General features: G+C 38.7%; 1 protein-coding gene across 1 annotated transcript in view; it reads right to left on the bottom strand.

Moving 5' to 3' along the window:
• The window catches only part of SCFD2 (sec1 family domain containing 2), a 432,813-nt gene that overhangs the window by 349,330 nt on the left and 63,049 nt on the right, over positions 1 to 20,434 (bottom strand). Inside the window, exon 3 of the mRNA XM_045815929.2 lies at positions 4,407 to 4,534. Within this exon, the coding sequence (XP_045671885.2) occupies positions 4,407 to 4,534 (128 nt within the window). The remainder of the gene's footprint in view (positions 1 to 4,406; positions 4,535 to 20,434) is intronic.

Genomic DNA, 20,434 nt, shown 5'->3' with positions numbered 1-20,434 from the left:
GAGGTTGGACACTCTCTTGAGGCAGTGGGGACCCACCCAAGGGTTTTAAGTTCCAGGATGGCACAATCATCTCTGTGTTCCAGTAGTTTGATTCCTCTCTCTAGAAAAAGGCCTGATACAGAAGTCAGCAGACCCAGGTTTGTATCCTGGCTCACTTGCTGCAAGGCTATCAGTCTGGGCCCAGACAGGCACAAAACACAGCAGTTATCTGAAGAGAGAAAATGTAACATGCAAAACTGTTAACTGCATCGCTGAAAGGGTAAAAAGAGAACTCCAAGGTATTGTGGCCGAGGCAACTGTTGGAAGCAGAGACCACTCCTGGATGGAGGAAACAAAGGGAAGAGGTTGGACTTATTAAAACTGAGAAACGTAAGAACCTGTGACTGAATCTCAGATGTCTAAAAAGGGGCGCTGGTCGGCTGCATGGGCACCCCTGAGGGGGCGGGCCCACAAACTGCAGAAAGAATTCAGCCGCTACCACCAGGTGCCCTGGTGCTGCTGGGGTGCGGTAGTGCCGGCCTGAACCTGCCAAGCAGAAGGAAAGGTCGCAGGAAGCAGAGAGGAAGGGGCACATGGCTCCTTCCTTACCAGCCTCACCCTCTCCCTCTAGCAGAGAGCCAGCTGGAAGAGCAGAAGTGTGGTCTGCAGAGTCCCAGCGCTACAGAGTGGAAGGGCAAAGTGAGATCTGAGAGACAATAACCCACAACTGGCACAGAATCCTGGAAAAGAAACATCACCTTTTTGGGTCTCAGTTTTCCTTGTCTGCGAAATGGGAGTAACAAAAAAGTACCAAATTCATAAGATTATTGAAAGGCTTGCAAGAAACAAATCGTGTAAAACTCCATTAAAGTAAAAATCAATTCCCTTCCCCAATCCTCAAATTGTGGTAACAGCTTCTATATGAAGACAAGGAAGTGTGAGAGTTAATAATCAGTGTATGTGTCCTACAAGGCAGCCAGATTTTTTCATCTTTTGTAAATTACCGTATATCACATGGTATGTGGGTCTTATTGGGTTTTAAGCTATCCCTTTTGCTGTTTGACAATTTCCCCACTCATTTCACACACAGACATGGACACAGACACAAACACATGGATATGTATGCACACATACTCCCCTTAATCCCAGATAAAATTCTCCAAAATGAAGGCAAAAGATATAAATGTGATCGAAACGTAGTTGTTATCCAGTCAGAACTGGAAGAACTCAAATACCAATATAGTAAACACAGTATCCTCAATGCTGTTGGAAAAAGTATAGATTGAGTAAAATTGTAGAGTGCTTTGATTTATTGCTGCTTTTTAAAGCCAGTAGTAGGAAGTAGTAAAGGAGGAAATGATAGTGAGTGTGGCATTGGTGGGAAGCAAAACTCACTAATCTCATTCGGAGCTTCATTAGAAGTAGAGTACCTAAAAAGAGGTGAAGACCAAGACATCATTCTTCAGCTCTGGACATCACACTTTTGGAGGGACGTTAACAAACTAGGGCTCTGTCTGTGGCTCCAAACTAGAGGCAGTTGCGATGGTAAAGGTGGGAAAGGCTCGTCTTTTCACAAATGGTTGAAAGAACTCATTCCATGTAATAGTGAGTATATGAAGCAGACACTACAGTGCCCAGAACTTGGAGAGTAAAGTAAGACATATCTCAATGTAATAGATCAGATTATTATCTGGAAATTAGCTCAAGAGATTTTTCTACAAAACTGACCACAAAAGCTTGTAAATTCCAAATACAAGCAAGGTAATTTGGGGGATTAACAGACTCAGGAACAAAGCGACCGAAAGTAATCATAACTAAGCTGAAAATGGGAAAACCATTTAGAATTCTGCATAAAGAAAGAACGCATTATCAAAAGGGAGATTAAAGACTAGAAAAGGACAAGTGAATGGGAAAAAGTGAGTAAGCATATTTCCCAGAAAGGGGAAAATCACTGAACTCGGTTTGTTTGCTTTGATTTCCCTCTTGTCAAACAACCTTCTCATAATCTGGTTTCCCAGGTAGATTCCTTCTCCCAGACTTCTGCTTCTAGGCCCACAATACATCAATCCCAGTCTGCTTCAGTTAGAAACTTCATTCTGCTCTGAGCTTTCTTTCTCCTTCAATATTGCAGGAAATAGATATTTTCCCTATTTTTATGGACAGAGAAGTTGAAGTCTGGCTCTTCGGTGACAGAACCAGACATAGCTGGTTTTGCATCCCATCACAATCACGTGCACAAGGCAGCAGCAAGTCTAGAAGTGAATGCTGCAAAGAGGTCAAGAAGGATGAGGACTGAGAAAAACGAACTTATATTTAGTGGTCTGGGAGACTTTTCAGTAAAAAAAGTGTCAGAAGCCAGACTGCACTAGATTAATAAGCAAGAAAATAATGAAGCAACAGAGGAATCAAGAGAATATTCTTGCCAAGAGATCTGGCTGCAAAAGAAAGAACGATGTCATAGAGATCTGTTTTCCTTCAGCTCCTATAGGATCTTCCAGCCACCCATTAAACACTGGGAAGTATGTCCATTCTGCAGAGCGCAAGAGGACAAATCGGTGAAGATCCTCCAACCGCATAAGGACTCCAGGGAGACAGAGGCTGCGTAAAATGTAGAAACTGAGACAGGCATCTTCTACTCATTTCTTCTGTAAGTGCACATTTTGGATCCAAACAAATGGGTTTCTCAGAGTCTATTTCTTTTGTACTTTCAGGATACATTTTTCATCTTGAAAGCCAGTGGGAAAAATTCAATTCGGTTTACAATGTTTTAAAAATCACTTCTCTGGAATACATTTATTTAGCTAACTGACAATTTAATAACAAGCTCTTAGAAAGATGGCATGTGTTTATATGTGAAATGATAAAATGAATTTTATTCTTTGTTTTAGCAATTAAACGTTTTTCCTTTCACAGAATGATGTTTCCTTCTATTGGTGTTCGTAATGTTTTAATATGACTTTACCCTGTACTGAGAAATGTTATATTTAAGATCTGAGGTTAGAATCATGGGATCCCTCTCAGTCAATTTAAATACAAGAGAATCCTCAATCTCGAAATTAAAATTTCTCTTTAATGTCTCAAAATTATTAGAAACCTCTATCACAGAAAAATGTATACCTCAGTAGAATTTACAGTAGGGGTTGGGAGAATAGCACACAGTTTAAAGCATATTTCATAGTTTTAAATGGTGCTAGAAAAAGCATTCCAGCCATCTAAGAGACCACAGCATGAATTTTTTTATGATAAGCTATGTGATAAGGAATTTTCAAATACCAATGTTTTATTATGTTTAAGCACCAGATCTTTCCCTTACTGTTCATGGTGATATATTTGTTGGTATATGAAAATGAGACACACCAGAAATTCTGACTAGTGATACGAAGCAGAAACGGGGAGCTGCACTGTTAAGCTTTTACCAAATTATAGTTGGCACATGGCTAAAGTGTGATTTGGACCAATGTTTTCAGTCCTTCTTACAAACAAAGTTTGCTAACAATTGTCTGTATCTTTCCTTCTTTTTTCTCTCCCCATGTCTGGAGTTTGGGGAGAATGCAGATCATTTCATCTGAGGCTTTTTTTTCCCTCCTTTGGTCAACAGAAAACTCAAAGATTTAACTTGAACACATGGGGTTGCCTGTCTTTTTTAACAATTTATTTCTGGCTTTGATATTTTTAAAAAGATACAGTCCTTTAGAAAAGTAGAGTGTGTTGATCTTTCAAGAGTCCCATACTGAGCAATAAAAATTGATTTCTGCTCTGTGATAGCATCATAAGGGTACATCATTGAACTGCAATATAAATTAACCTTATCAACCAAATCTTTGTGCAATCCTACTTTTCTTGATTCACAATACGAATCTGTCCTTGTTTCACCATGCTTATGGATAAGGAACTCCATACAGTAAGCACACTTGTTATTAATGTGTATCTAGAACTGTGGAAAGAAAGAGAAAGAGGGAAAGAGAAAATGGATGGGAAGGGAGGGGGGAGGGAGGGAGGGAGGGAGGAAGGAAGTTAGTTAGTTAGTTAGTTCCTAAAGTTGAGTCTAAAAAGGGAGGTCATTGCTGAACCCTGAGGGCAGTGCGTCCCTATTCCCTGCCTACTGTTTCAACAGTTTACAAATGTCTTTTTTTTTTATTATATTATGTTAGTCGCCATACAGTACATCCCTGGTTTCTGATGTAAAGTTCAATGATTCATTAGTTGCATATAACACCCAGTGCACCATGCAATACGTGCCCTCCTTACTACCCATCACCAGTCTATCCCATTCCCCCACCCCCTCCCCTCTGAGGCCCTCAGTTTGTTTCTCAGAGTCCATACTTTCACTGAGATGCCTTGTTGGTTGGATTGTCCCACGGTTCAGAGAAACTCAAATCAACTTCCTCATAGCCTATGGTCACTGTCCTAGCAGCAGACGTGCTTACCCATACTCATCTTGATTGGCAGGTTTTCTCTGCTTGCTGCTTCCACTAGATGTCTCCGGACTTCCATCACTGCCTCTTTGTGCTTGGTGCTCAGTAAGGCTTCCCACAGAGCTCTGGCAGCTGGGTCACTGCAATAAAACCACCAAAGAACTTTAGAATAACTGTCAACTGGATAAAGAGAAGAGTCGAAAGCAGAATAATGTCTTAAATATCCTTTCTGAGCACTAATATAGCCTCTCCTACTGATAGGCTTTAAATATTAAGAATATCTAATCCACTTTACTCAGCACAAAATATTGAGAAATTAAAGAGATGATAAAATCAACCCCCCCTTTTTTGGGGAGGGAGAGGGCAGGAAGAAGAGCTACATCGTGCTATGAGAAGTGTGAAAAATTGCATGATAAATTGTTTTGAGATTTGCATTCAATGATATTTCAGAGTATAATTCAACATTGCTAGAGTAACATATAAATGGTTATAAGCCAAAATTAAAAACATGTCTAAAAATGATTTATCAGTGATTATAAGCGTTATCTGTTTGAGATAGCATTCTTGTCAGGGAAACACAAAGCAATCAGGAATGAGAATTCCTGTTCAAAAGCTACTCAATAGACTTCCCAATGAATGGGTTTTGTACTGAATGAAAGTCAGGAATTAGGCTAAGTGACCATGGCGTTAAGTAGCCTACTTTGCCCCTCGGTTTAAGGATAGCACTTCTGAAGCCTTTACAATTAACCGTTGATCCAGCACGAAGCACTGCATTATTCAGGGTCTCATCTGGGCTCACTTTTCCAACAGCCCTCTGTCTCACCCACCATGCCATGTCCAAATTATAAATGAGAACAGTGTTCTTTCCGGAAGAGCTCTGCATGTAGCCAAGTATACACATTTGTAGTAACGCTTTAAAAACTGAGTATAAAAAAACAAAGATGACGTCTGTCCCTTTCTAAGGACATTTCCCTTCCACTTAAAGCCCCACTAACACCTCCCACTATCCAGTGAGCAATAGTTTGAAAATGAATGCATTTTTTACAGTTTAGTTTTAAAAGTTATATCTAATATGACAATTTAACTTTAAAGTGATACCTAATAAGGTGTATCTTTCAGGTTTGAATTTCATTTAGAATAATGGAATGATGTGTTTCAGCACTAAGTTTAATATCTGGCACACAATAATCTTTCATTAAATAGCACTGTTTTTATTACCATCTATTTTTTCTGAGTGAACTAATATCACTGCTCAACCAATTCTACTTGTTTTGCTCTGATCAAACCTGTCATCATTATAACTCAGCATCCAATATCCTAAGTTTAATTTAAATGAGCTGATAAACTACGCCGAGTGCTCCTCTCAGTGGCTGCAACACAGATCAAAGCGAGGCACCAGCTCTCAATGACTTAGAGTCTGAAAGAAGAGGCTGAAAAATTACCCCCCCAAAAACGTGATAAGAGGCAGATCCATGTTGCATAGATTTTTCCGGTAGCACAGAGCAAGGGCTCTAATCCTGGCTAGGAGGACAGGGACTCAAAGAATGATTTCCACTGGAAATGATGAGCAAGTACAGAGATATGTGAGCTCTGAAAGCAGCCCCAGCAAGAAGTTGTAACTCAGTCTGGGAAAGAAAGTGGTAAAGTCTTCAAGGAGGATATAAAATCTTCATCACAAAACAAGAAAACAAGAGGGAGAAGGACATTTCAGACATTTCGTTTCAGTACAAAGTCCCATGTACATGGCACTGAAGAGTACTGTTTTGTTCCATGCTGGGATGCAAGGGAGGGGCAGCAGACGTAAGGGTAACGCGGGAGGAAGGAGCTCCTCTACGTAGGGCCTTGTGCTCCCTGCCAAGGCTTTTCATTCTGTAGGTTACAGGAAGCCAAGGAGTATGCAATGGATTTCACATTCTGAAAAGAGCAGCATAGCTTAGCAGTAATGAAAATGGTCTTTTTCATCATTCAAAACTAGGTCTATGTCCTATGAGGCTGTGGGAAAGCTACATAATGTCTCCCAAACTCTGAAGGCCGTAGAGAACCACTAAAGTATTCTGAGCAGGGGAGGTATGTACTATACTCCCAGGGTCCCCAATTTATGGTCCACGATTGTTCCCTACCTTTTGTTCTCCGAAGCACCTCTCCCGAAACTGAATGGATTTATCACATATTCTCAACTCGACACACAACTTCTAGAGTAGAACTTCGTTGTCCTCCTCTTTTCTATGACAGTATGCATTTTGCTAATACAAAGGGTCTCCAAAATCACAGTAGGTTATGTAATACTGTGCCCCATCGGATTAGTGTAGTGGTTAAAATGTGGGCTTTGGGGTCCGATAAAATCTGGGTTCAAACTCTGACTGACCATTCTCCCCTTCACCCCTAACAACTATACAGTCTCTCTGATCTTCCTCAGGCACTCCAAGCACAGGGACCTCTTCTCCTCCTTTGCCAGGAATGCTTTTTCTCTACAAATATCCCTCTCTCTCTTCCAGTGTCTGCTGAAAGGTCGCCTTATCAGAGAGGTCTCCCCTACTATCCCATATAAAGAAGCAACAACAGTCTACCTTACCCTGGCACTCCTCCCCCTTCCTGGCTCTTATTGTTCTACATAATCTTTATTACCACCTGACTGAGGATGCTTCCACGTTTATCTGCTTGTTTTCTATCTCCCTCCTAGAAGGTAAAGTCCTTCTAGGAAAGTAGGGGTTTTGTTTTACTCATTGCTAAGTCCCCACTCCCTAGAACAGTGCCAGGCCCCAAGGTAGGTATACTCAATAAATACTGAGTAAGTGAATGAATAATGCTTGCTAGTTGTATAACCTTGCACATGTAACTAACTCTGCTTTCCTCCATTTTCTCATCTGCGAGAGGGTGAGATATGATGACACACAGAAAGCACTTTCCTGATTCACAATAAATGTAAGTAGATGCATTTGTCGTGATGGTTGTGACTACCGCTATGATATCGTCAATGTGTTCAAGGGTTTATAATATATTCAGGTACTTCACTTAATGACACTGAGTATTTTTTTCATACGATCCTGATTTGTTCATCTGTAATAAGTCACCTGGGGCTTGTACTCTCTGGCTCCTTTCTATTGAAACATTTTACAAGAAATACATAAGGTTTCCAGGGTCTCTACACCAATGCAGAGTCAGATCATGTTTCCTTGAAAACTGTTTTGCTGATATAAACAATTCTGATTGTCTAGACATGTATGACAGTTTCTAATGTTTCTTCCTGAACAAAACAGTTTCCTAAACACACCAAACTGACCCCCACATCATACACGGTCATTTTAAGTTTACCAAGTTAACATGCATGAGCTAATTCTGGCTCTCTGAATGACTGGCACTAAAGAAGAGCAAACTGTACTTACTGGCAGCTCTGCTGTGTCCTGCACCCACTTCTTCTCCAAGTCACTCTATTACCACTGGGTGGTAGTTTACACACTTAATCCTGTATCAGCATCTGGGTTGAGTGTGGGAATTAATCACCGCCTTTCTCTAATATGCTCATAAAAATTGACCCCATAGTCATTTCACACGATTGAAGTTTCATATGAAATCAATTCCTGATGTCAAATTTTATAAGTCAAGAGAAGTTCATTAAAATCCACACTATAATCATAAGTGTATTTTGTGCAATTCCTTATCCTTTCCAACTATGAAAATACTCTATTTTCCTAATGATGGAATAAGCAATACACAGAGTGCTATCACAACAGGGACAGTGTAATAGACTAGTGGTAGGCACTACTGCAGAAGCATGTGTTCTGGAACCAAACATTAAAGGGTCTGGTTCTGCTACTTAGCCCAGGAGAGTTATTTAACCTCTCTGTACACGTTTCCTCCTCTGTTAACTTGGGGATGGTAATACTACCTAGTCAGCAGATTATTATGAGAATTGAAGGTGTTAATATATCTAGAGCACCTAGAACAATGCCTGGCACATACTAAGTATTCAATTGAAATAACAGTAGCAGCAGCAGTGGTAGTAATAAGAAAGAATCAAAGGTCAGAATTTTCTCATAAGATACAGAGGAAAGCCTGTTTTAGAAGTACATTAGTCTTTTCCATCTATTTGCGAACATGTATGGATAAACACTGCCAGTAGCTTCATTTTCTAATATGAAAAGGTCAATAACAGATAATACAGAACTCATGATACACACTGAAATACTGAAAACTCCAACTCAAACAAACCTCCTGCATATGACATGCTAGTGTAAAGAATTTTCATTTTCAGGAATAAAATAAGAAACTTTTTTATAGATTACCTCAAGACTTACAGCTATAGGAAGGAAAAATTTTTAAAACAAATAATCCAGTTAAAAAATAGGTGGAAACAGGAATAGATGTTTTTCCAAAGAAGATATATGGATAGCCAACGGACACGTGAAAAGAGGACCAACATCACTCATCATCAGGGAAATACAAATCAAAACTATGATGAGATACCACCTTATACCTGTCAGAACGGCTAAAATTAAGAGGGGTTTTTAAGCAATGACTTCTGTGCCAGCTTCTTGCCTCATTAATTATATTGAAATTCTGCAAACTGCACATAACAGGATATTTTAAAACTAGAATTGTTACTTTTATGAGGAGTTCAGATTCCATAAATATTTCCAGAATGACTTACAAAGTGGATGTATGACTTTTGGGGTAGAAGTGAACATTAGAGGTGGTAGTAAATTAATCATCTTTACATCTTCAGCAGGAAACTAACTCACCTAACACAAACACATGAAAATCTATTTTTAGTTTTTGAAGGCACCTAAAGAACATTTTATAGCAGCATTGTCCACAATAGCTAAATCGTGGAAAGAGCCAAGATGCCCTTCACAGATGACTGGATTAAGAAGATGTGGTCCATATATACAATGGAATATTACTCAGCTATCAAAAAGAACAATTTCTCAACATTTGCTGCAATGTGGACGGCACTGGAGGAGATAATGCTAAGTGAAATAAGTCAAGCAGAGAAAGACAATTATCATATGGTCTCTCCCATCTATGGAACATAAGAAGTAGGAAGATCGGTAGGAGAAGAAAGGGGGGTAATCACAAGGGGGAATGAAGCATGAGAGACTATGGACTCTGAAAACAAACTGAGGGCTTCAGAGGGGAGGGGGGGTGGGGAAATGGGATAGGCTGGTGATGGGTAGTAAGGAGGGCACGTATTGCATGGTGCACTGGGTGTTATACGCAACTAATGAATCATCGAACTTTACATCAAAAAAATAAAATTAAATTAAATTTTAAAAAAAGAATCTAACTATGTAAATGGAAAGATGAAATAAATGTGTGATTGCCCAGGAAAAAAAAATAAATAAAAAAATTTAAAAAGTAATAATAATATGCCTGAGAAAAACACTACAGCTTCAAACAAATCAAACTGCTATTAGATCCTAGTCCTACCTAATCTAAACCCTTTGTTCTCGACTATAAACCTACCTCATCTTGCTTAGTCTTTTGTCTTAAAGTCAGGAACAGCTGGGCAACATCGTTTTAATAATCAGACCCACCCCGAAACAGCTTGTTTATTTCATGACTAACTTAAAACAGATTTTTGAAAGGTAAATAAAATTTAATATTTAAAAATACTTTGAAACACCACCACTATCTTCTTCTTTGGAGGCATTTAGGAATTTACAAAACAACTTCTTAGGTCTCATTTGATCCTCACGTCATGAGCTAAGCCATGATCACTGCCCCAATTTAAAGAGCTTCAGAGAAGCCAAGTGACCTACTTAAGTACACTCAACCTGTAAGTGGCAAAACCAGGACTCACCCCCAGACAACTGGCTTCTGAGCCTGTCATCTCTCTACTAAACCTTTCCATGTCCATATTATGCAAAATATCAAAGAGAATCGATTGCATAGAATGTCAGTAATTTTAAAGTCTTCATGTTGGTTTTCTTTATTAATCCTTAATATATCCTCTATTCTCCTTTTAAGTTTATGTATGGGCCTCACATAAGATAGAATGGAATAGAGTGAAGAGTGAAGTAGATCCATATTACCTCATGAAGCACGAAAAGCTTGCTCTCGGGATTTGGCACTTTTTGTTTTAAGCAGTATCCTAGGAGGAAGAGGAAGACGGAGGAGGAGTAGGGGACCCTAGTTTCGTCTGGTCCCTGAATTCTGATAGAGAGCTATCAAATCATTCTGAATACCTGTGAACTCAACCACAGATCTAAGAAAAGAACTTCTGCAATTCTACAAATAGAAAAGCGACCCCTTTTGGCAAGGTAGGAGGTGTGGAGAAGTGAACCCAAGGTGATATTTCAGAAGGTAAACCAGGGCAGGAAGAAGCCTCCCTAAGCGGCTACCCAAAGTGATATAACAGCGGAGTGCAAAATCAGAACTCCCAGAAATCTGCTCTGGTGAGGGACGTCCCTGCCTGAAAGACACTCAGGTGGTGAAGGGGGGCAGAATTCTAGGTGGGACAGTGTAGTCTCAGGATCCCCGGGGTTACAGAAAGAACAGGATTGCCTGAGTACAGCAGAGTTCGCAGGCACCAGAGCAGGGAAGCTGGCTGCAATCAGCGAGCCCAGGAGTGGACTCTCAGCTCGGTGTTGCCATAAACAGGCCGGCTACCACTCTCCAAGCAGGGGCCCAGCAAGCAGCAGAACCAAGGTGAGACCTTCCTTCCTAGCCCCCGGGAGGAGTGGCATGGGTGTATGCCAGCGCAGGAGGCTGCAAAGTTTGCAGACTGCAAACAGGGTTAGGTGCCTGAGATAAAAACGCCTGGTCACTGGCTGGGTGAACACAGTGCAGAGGGAAACCAGGGAAACAGGAGTGACTGACTGCTTTTCCCTAAAGGTACACTGAGGATTGGGGCCGTGATCTTTCAGCTCTGGGGCTGGAGATTGGGGATGCAGCCATTTTTATTTTTATCCTCTAAAGCAGCATAGAAAGCCTTCAGGGAACAAAAGCCACATAGAGCAATCTGGAGCTGCTTACTTAGCCTGACCCCCTGGCAAGGGCTGTGCAATTCTGCCTGGGGCAAAGAAACCTGAGATTCAGCACAACAGGCCCCTGCCCCAGAAGAACAGCTGGAACATCTGGCTAAGACCAAGTTTACCGATCAATGAGAACACAAAACTCCAGCACTAAGGGAAAATAGAATATAGAATTTGGGTTTTTTTTTTTATGATTCATTAGTTTTTCAATTTTTTTCTTTTTCCTTTTCAACAAATTTCTTATTTTACCAACCTTTTTTTAACTCTTTCATTTTTAAAATTACATTCTATTCTTTCATTGTATTTAACTTTATTTTTGTATAGGCATAAGCTTTTCTTTCTTTGTAATTTTGGGATGTAGTTTCCTCTAACAAACAGGACAAAATACACCCAGAATCAAGTGTATTGCTTTTATATATATATATATATATATATATATATATATATATATATATATACACACACACATACATATATATATACATATATATATACATACATATATATATACATGCTCTTATATATATATAATATATATATTGCTCTTATATATACTTATATATGTATACATATATACATATAAGTTTGTATTGCTCTTATATATATATATACTCATATACTTATATATATGTATATATATGTATACATACATAAGTATACATATGTATACATACATAAGTGTGTATGTATATATGTATATACATATGTGTGTGTGTATATATATACACACACACATATATATATATATACACACTTACATATACATACATAAGTTTTTCTTTCTTTACAATTTTGGGATCTAATTTTCTAACAAACAGACCAAAATACACCCCAGATCTAGTATATTGCTTTGTTCTGTGCACCTGTCAGATCATATTCTTTCCTTTTTTTTTTTTTTTTTCTCCTCGGTTTCTGGTCTCTTCTGATTTGTTTAGTGCATAATTCTGTGGGGTCATTGTTGCTATTTTAGTATTTTCTTCTCTCGTTCATCTATTCTTCCCTGGACAGAATGATAAGATGGAAAAACTCCCCTCAAAAAAGAGAACAAGAGGAAGTACTGACTGGCAGACACCTAATCAGTATGAATATAAGATGATGGAACTAGAGTTCAGATTAATGATTATAAATATACTAGTTGGGTTTGAAAAAGCATAGAAGATACTACAGAATCCCTTTCTTGAGAAATAAAAGAACTAAAATCTAATCAGGTCAAAATCAAAAAAGCTATTAATGAGATGCAATAAAAATGGAGGCTCTAACTGCAGGGTAAATGAGGCAGAAGAGAGAATTAGTGATATAGAAGACAAAATGATGGAGAATAAAGAAGCTGAGAAAAAGAGAGATAACTAGTGGATCACAAGGGTAGAATTTGAGAGATAAGTGATACCATAAAGTGAAACAATATTAGAGTAATTGAGGTCCCAGAAGAAGAGGAAAGAGTGAGTTGGGGGGGGGGTATATTGGAGCATATTATAGCTAACAACTTGCTTAATCTGGGGGAATGAAACAGGCATTAAAGTCTAGGGGGCACAGAGAACGCCCCTCAAAATCAATAAAAATTTAAAAAATCAATAAAAATAGGTCGAACACTTCTACATATAATAGTGGAGTTTGCAAATTTCACAGACAAAGAGTAAATCCTGAAAGCAGCTCAGGACAAGAGGTCCTTAACCTACAAGGGTAGAAACATAAGACTGGCAGCACACCTATCCACAGAGACCTAGCAGGCCAGAAAAGACCTGCATGATACATTCAGGGTGCTAAATGAGAAAAATATGCAGCCAAGAATACTTTACCCAAGAAGGCTGTCATTCAGGATAGAAGGAGATATAATGACCTTCCAGGACAAATGGAAACTACAAGAATTTTGCTCACTAAAGCAGCCCTGCAAGAAATATTAAAGGGGATGCTTTAAGCGAAGAGAGAGCCCAAAGGTAACACAGACCAGAAAGGAACAGAGACAATATACAAAAACAGTGACTAATGATACTAAATTCGTATCTTTCAATAGTTACTCTGAATGTAAATGGGATAAATGCCCCAATCAAAAGACACAGAGTATCAGATTGGATAAAAAAGCAAGACCCATCAATATGCTGTCAGCAAGAGATTCATTTTAGACCCAAAGACACCTCCAGATTGAAAGGGAGGGGGTGGAAAACCATTTATCATGCTAATGGACATCAAAAGAAAGCTGGGGTAGCAATCCTTATATTAGATACATTAGATTATAAACAAAAAACTGTGATAAGAGATGAGGGAGGACACTATATCATAATTAAAGGTTCTATCCAACAAGAAGATTTAACAATTGTAAATATGTATGCCCTTGACATGTAATCAGCTGATTATATAAACTTATTAATAACAAAACTAAAAAACATATTGATAACAACACAAAAATAATAGGGGACTTTCACACTCCACTCACAGCAATGAACAGATCATCTAAGTAGAAGATCACAAAGAAACAAGGGCTTTGAATGACACACTGACCAGACGGACTTTACAGATATATTCAGAGCATTCCATCTTAAAGCAACAGAACACACATTCTTCTCAAATGCACATGGAACATTCTCCAGAACAAATCACATACTGGGTCAGAAATCAGGTCTCAACCAGTACCAAAAGATTAGGATCACTCGCTACATATTTTCAGACCACAGTGCTTTGAAACTTGAACTCAATCACAAGAGGAAATTTGGAAAGAACTCACAACTTGAACTCAATCACAAGAGGAAATTTGGAAAGAACCTTCCCTGGAGGTTAAAGAGCTTCCTACTAAAGAATGAATGGGTCAACCAGGAAATAAAAGAAGAATTAAAAAAATTCATGGAAACAAATGAAAATGAAAACACAACTGTTCAAACCCTTTGGGAGGCAGCAAAGGTGGTCCTAAGAAGGAAGTATATAGCAATACAAGTCTTTTTCAAGAAACAAGAAAGGTTTCAAATACACAACCTAACTTTACACCTTAAGGAGCTGGAGAAAGAACAGCCAATAAAGCCTAATTGCAGCAGAAAAGAGTATTAGTAAAGATTAGAGCAGAAATCAATGAAATAGAAACCAAAAGAACACAACAGATCAATGAAACTAGGAGCTGGCTCTTTGAAAGAATTAATAATAAGATCCATAAACCCCAGGTCAGACATATCAAAAAGAAAAGACAAAGGACCCAAATAAATAAAATCATGAATGAAAGAGGAGAGATCACAACCAACACCAGAGAAACACAATTATAAGAACATATTATGAGCAACTACATGCCAAGAAATTAGGCAATCATTAAGAAATGGGTGCATTCCTAGAAATGTAAAAGCTACTAAAACTAAAACAGGAAGAAACAAAACCTGAACAGACCCATAACCAGCAAGGACATTAAAGCACTAATCAAAAACCTCTCAACAAAGAAGAGTCCAAGGCAGATGGCTTCCCAGGGGAATTCTACCAAACATTTAAAGAACTGATACCTAGTCCTCTGAAGCTGTTTCAAAAAATAGAAATGGAAGGAAAACTTTCCAACTCTTCCTATGAGGCCACCATTACCTTGGTCTCAAAACCAGACAAAGACCCCACCAAAAGGGAGAATTATAGACCAATATCCATGATGAACATGGATGCCAAAATTCTCACCAAGATACTAGCCAATAGGATCCAACAGTACATTAAAGGATTATTCACCACAACCAAGTGGGATTTATTCCTGGGCTGCAAGGGTGGTTCAACATCCACAAATCAATAAACATGATACACCACATTATTAAAAGAAAGGACAAGAACCATATGATCCTCTCAATAGATATAGAAAAAGCATCTGAAAAGTACAGCATCCTTTCTTGATTAAAACTCTTTACAGGGGCGCCTGGGTGGCACAGCGGTTAAGCGTCTGCCTTCGGCTCAGGGCGTGATCCCAGCATTGTGGGATCGAGCCCCACATCAGGCTCTTCCGCTAGGAGCCTGCTTCTTCCTCTCCCACTCCCCCTGCTTGTGTTCCCTCTCTTGCTGGCTGTCTCTATCTCTGTCGAATAAATAAATAAAATCTTAAAAAAAAACCAAAAACTCTTTACAGTGTAGGGATGGAGGGAACATACCCCAATATCATAAAAGCCATATATGAAAAGCCCACAGTGAATATCAATGTCAATGGGGAGAAACTGAGAGCTTTTCCCTGAAGGTCAGGAACATGGCACGGACATCCACTATCACCAGGGCTGTTCAACATAGGAAGTCCTAGCCTCAGCAATCAGACAACAAAAAAGAAATAAAAGGCATCTGAATCAGCAAAGGAGAAGTCAAACTCTCACTCTCTGTAGATGACATGATACTCTATGTAGAAAACCCAAAAGACCCCACCCCAAAATTGCTAGAACTCATACAGGAATTCAGCAAAGTGGCAGGATATACAATCAATGCACAGAAATCAGTTGCATTTTATACACTAACAGTGAGACAGAAGAAAGAGAAATTAAGGAGTTGATGCCATTTACAAACGCACCAAAAACCATAATATACCTAGGAATATACCTAACCAAAGAAGTAAAGGATCTCTCCTCTGAAAACTATAGAACACTCATGAAAAAAACTGAGGAAGACACAAAGAAATGGAAAACATTCTATGCTCATGAATTGGAAGAACAAATATTGTTAAAATGTCTGTGCTACCTAGAGCAATCTATACAGTCAATGCAATCTCTATCAAAATACCATCAACTTTTTTTAGAGAGCTGGAACAAATAATCCTAAAATTTGTATGGAACCAGAAAAGACCCTGAATAGCCAAAGGACCGTTGAAAAAGAAAACCAAAGCAGGTGGCATCACAATTGCAGATTTCAAGCTCTATTACAAAGCTGTAATCATCAAGACAGTATGGTATTGGCACAAAAACAGACACATAGATCAATAGAACAGAATAGAGAACCCAGAAATGGACTCTCAACTCTATGGTCAACTAATCTTCGACAAAGTAGGAAAGAATATCCAATGGAAAAAAGACAGTCTCTTCAACAAATGGTGTTGGCGAAATTGGACAGCCGCATGAAAAGAATGAAACTAGGCCATTTCCTTACACCATACACAAAAGTAGATTCAAAATGAATGAAAGACCTAAATGTGAGACAGGAAGCTATCAAAATCCTAGAGGAAAAGGCAGACAGCAACCTCTTCGACATTGGCCACAGCAACTTCTTGCCAGACATATCTCTACAGGCAAGGGGAACAAAGGCAAAAATGAACTATTAGGACTTCATCAAGATAAAAAGTTTTTGCACAGCAATGGAAACAGTCAATAAAACCAAAAGACAACCAATAGAATGAGAGAAGATATTTGCAAATGACATATTAGATAAAGGGCTAGTATCCAAAATCTATAATGAATTTATTAAACTCAATACCCAAAGAACAAATAATCCAATCAAGAAATGGGCAGAAGACATGAACAGATATTTCTCCAAAGAAGATATACAAATGGCCAACAGACACATGAAAAAATGCTCAATGTCACTCAGCATTAGGGAAATACAAATTAAAACCACAATGAGATACCACCTCACACTGGTCAGAATGGCTAAAACTGACCACTCAGGAAACGACAGATGCTGTTGAGGATGTGGAGAAAGGGGAACCCTCTTACACTGTTGGTAGGAATGCAAACAGATGCCGCCACTCTGGAAAACAGTATGGAGGTTCCTCAAAAGGTTGAAAATACAACTACCCTATCATCCAGCAATTGTACTACTGGGTATTTACCCCAAAGATACAAATGCAGTGATTCAAAGGGGCACATGCACCCCAATGTTCATAGCAGGAATGTCCACAATAGCAAAATATGGGAAGAGCCCAGCTGTCCTTCAACAGATGAATGGATAAAGAAGATGTGGTATATATAGACCATGGAATACTACTCAGCCACCAAAGAAAATGAAATCTTGGAGGTGCCTGGGTGGCTCAGTCGGTTAAGTAGCTGCCTTCAGCTCAGGTCATGATCCCAAGGTCCTAGGAGCGAGCCCCGCATGCAGCTCCCTGCTCAGAGGAGAGGCTGCTTCTGCCTCTCCCCCTGCTCGTGCTCTCTCTTTCTGTCTTAAATAAATTAATAAAATCTTTTTTAAAAAATGAAATATTGCCATTTGCAACGACGTGAATGGAACTAGAGGGTGTTATGCTAAGCAAAATAAGTCAATTAGAGAAAGACAAGGATGCTGATGTGTGCGCTTTAAGAAACAGAACAAAGGATCATAGGGGAAGAAAGAAAAAAATAAAACAAGATGAAATCTGAGAGGGAGACAAACCAGAAGAGACTCTTGAGCATGGGAAACAAACTGAGAGTTGCTGGAGGGGAGAGGGGTGGGGAGATGGGGTAACTGGGTGATGGGCATTAAGGAGAGCATGTGATGTAATGAGCACGGGGTGTTATATAAGACTGATGAATCACACCTCTACTTCTGAAACTGGTTATACATTATATGCTAATTGAAGTTAAATAAAAAGAAATAAATTTTAAAAAAAGACTGATGAATCACTGAACTCTACCTCTGAAACTAATACACTATATGTTAATTAACTCAATTTAAATTTTAAAAATTGAAAAAAAAAATATCCTATTATTCCCCTTGCAGGTCACCTATAGCGATTGAGAGTCACTTTGCTACACAATTGCAGTGATTTTCCAATTTTATTCAGCTTTCTTTAAACGTTTCCCTCCGTGACTTTGTTGAATTTTAAATCATTCTGCATAAATATCATTTATATAACTGAAAAGGCAAAAAACCAAAGTCTAAATTGCGCTGAGGTATTACTGTTATCTAGCTCTTATCTGCTGTTCATTAAATCCTTGAGAAAGAAAGAAGGAGAAATGGCCTCTAGCTATTTGACCACTGATAAAAACTGAGACAAAAGGTAGCCACTTGCCTAACATCCATTGTTAATAAGAAAGGAGGCAAGGTTTAGAGCTTACAGCCACTACTCAAAAGGCTATGGGTTGCTTCTGTGACCTTGGGTGATTCAATTAATCTTTCTTATTATTTTCATTTGTTGAGAACTCACTATGTCATAGGCAATATGACTATATTATCTCATTGAATAACAACTCTCCAGGATAAGTATCATTGCCTCATTTCGTAAGTAAGAAAGCTGATTCTTAGAGATGAAATAACTTGCCCAAATCACATAGTCAATAAGTGAAGATTTGAACCCAGGTCCCTATGAACTTCAAAATCCATTTACTAACCATGCACGATTTTTATACACCGTTCTGTAAAATAAAAGCCTTGAACTAGAATGCTAATTTCTGAGATTCCTTGGATTTCTAACAAGCTAATATTTATATGGTTTCCATTATGCCCTGGGGCTCCAAGTTCACAGATACCAATTTGTTTAAAGTTTTATTTATTTATTTGAGAGAGATTGAGAGAGAGAGAGAGAGTGAGCAGGGGAAGGGGCAGAAAGAGAGAGAATCCTCAAGCAGACTCCCCACTGAGTGTGGAGCCCCATTTGGGGCTCTATCCCAGACCCTGAGATTGTGAACTGAGACAAAATCCAGCATTGTCTATTTAACTGACTAAGCCACCCAAGGACCCCCACTAGTATCAATTTGATTAACTTTGTGACACTCAATAAAAGATAGGTGAATGTCCCATGCTGTTATTTCTTTTCTTAAAACCCTTTTCTTTCTCCCAAATCCAGTGATAGTAATAAAAAGTTAACAAAAGAACATTCCCAACAGCTTGTAGAATTTATTAAACAATCTCTACCCTTTTCTCTATTTTTAAAATCAAGTTTTCCAATGAGATAAATTTTATTTCATTGTAGCTACTAGAAAACAATTTCAATAGATTCCTTGAAATATACAATATAAGGGAAGACATTTGTCCTATGAAAAGATCCACTTTATTATCATGAAATTTAGTTTCAATATTGTCAGTAACTACATAAAATGTCAAATACATTCAAAATGTATGCTCTTTTTTGATAAACTGATTATCTTGTATCTTCTATTATCTTAAATATTGAACTATTTGTCAAGTTTGAAGAAGACTACAAGCCAACAATATACACATAATAATAACCTGCTAGAATTACCTTTTCTAAGTGTCAGGAGACTTCTGTACATGAAGATATGTTCCTTTCAGTTAATTCCTGGCTCTTTATTCACCAGAATTACTCAACTGTAAATGAAATCTTAGAAGCTGCCTTGGTTTGGCATGTATAAAATGTCAAATGCAGTCTGCTAGAACCTAACAGGAAATATTCATCACCAGATAAAATATAAAGAGGACAGCATTAATTTTTAAGAGATAGCTGAATGTTGAATCATGGTGCTACTTCAATCAAGGGGAAGGCGTGCAATTAGGAGACTAACGGTGAAATGTGAATGTACACCATTATCTTGTGACTAAACTCAGAGAAATGGCTTCTTCGTGGCATGCATGGAAGTTATGTTCACTCGCAGGATTTGCAGTGATAGTCACAGTATTCCAACAGAAATACAATGATAACAGCTACAACAACCACAAAGCATTATCAACTAAATTTAAACATAGAGCAATCTGAGTCATAGTTCTCCACAGCAGGGAATAATGGCTTCCATCAGTGGTGAGCTTAATGAGCTCTGAAGGTAGGTTTGTTCATTAAATTATTCCCAGAGCTTTCAACAGTCATCTTTCCTCTTGACTACTTTTTTAAACAATTACCTCACATTTAACAAAATTATCTGTTAACATTCATCTCAACAGGAGAAAAAATAGTAAAACACAGAAAGATGTATGAGGTAGACCCTTGGCACCAGAAAGCAGTCCTTCACCCATTCTTTCTTTCAGAATAGAAGCCCTTCCTGTGGGCCAACCTCAGCTGCAAGCGGGCCTCCAGGGCCCTGCCCTTCTGGAGCTAACATTCTAGCTGGATCTGAGCATGCTCCTGCAGGGGTGACAAAGTAGAGAACAGGAGCTCTGGGAGAGTACAGCACCTAACCTGGTCTGGATGTGGAGGTGGCAGTCAGAGGGTGGCTGAGGATGTGATAGCGAACCCCAAAAGAGGAGTAGGGGTTAAAGACTGGAGCCAGAGCAGTCCCA

The sequence above is a fragment of the Ursus americanus genome, chromosome 8 (genome assembly GCF_024610735.1).
Source record: "Ursus americanus isolate L20-20 chromosome 8, mUrsAme1.1.p, whole genome shotgun sequence".
Classification (NCBI taxonomy): domain Eukaryota; kingdom Metazoa; phylum Chordata; class Mammalia; order Carnivora; family Ursidae; genus Ursus; species Ursus americanus.
The sequence above is the reverse complement of the archived record's forward strand: the minus strand, read 5'-3'. Positions and strand labels throughout refer to the sequence as shown.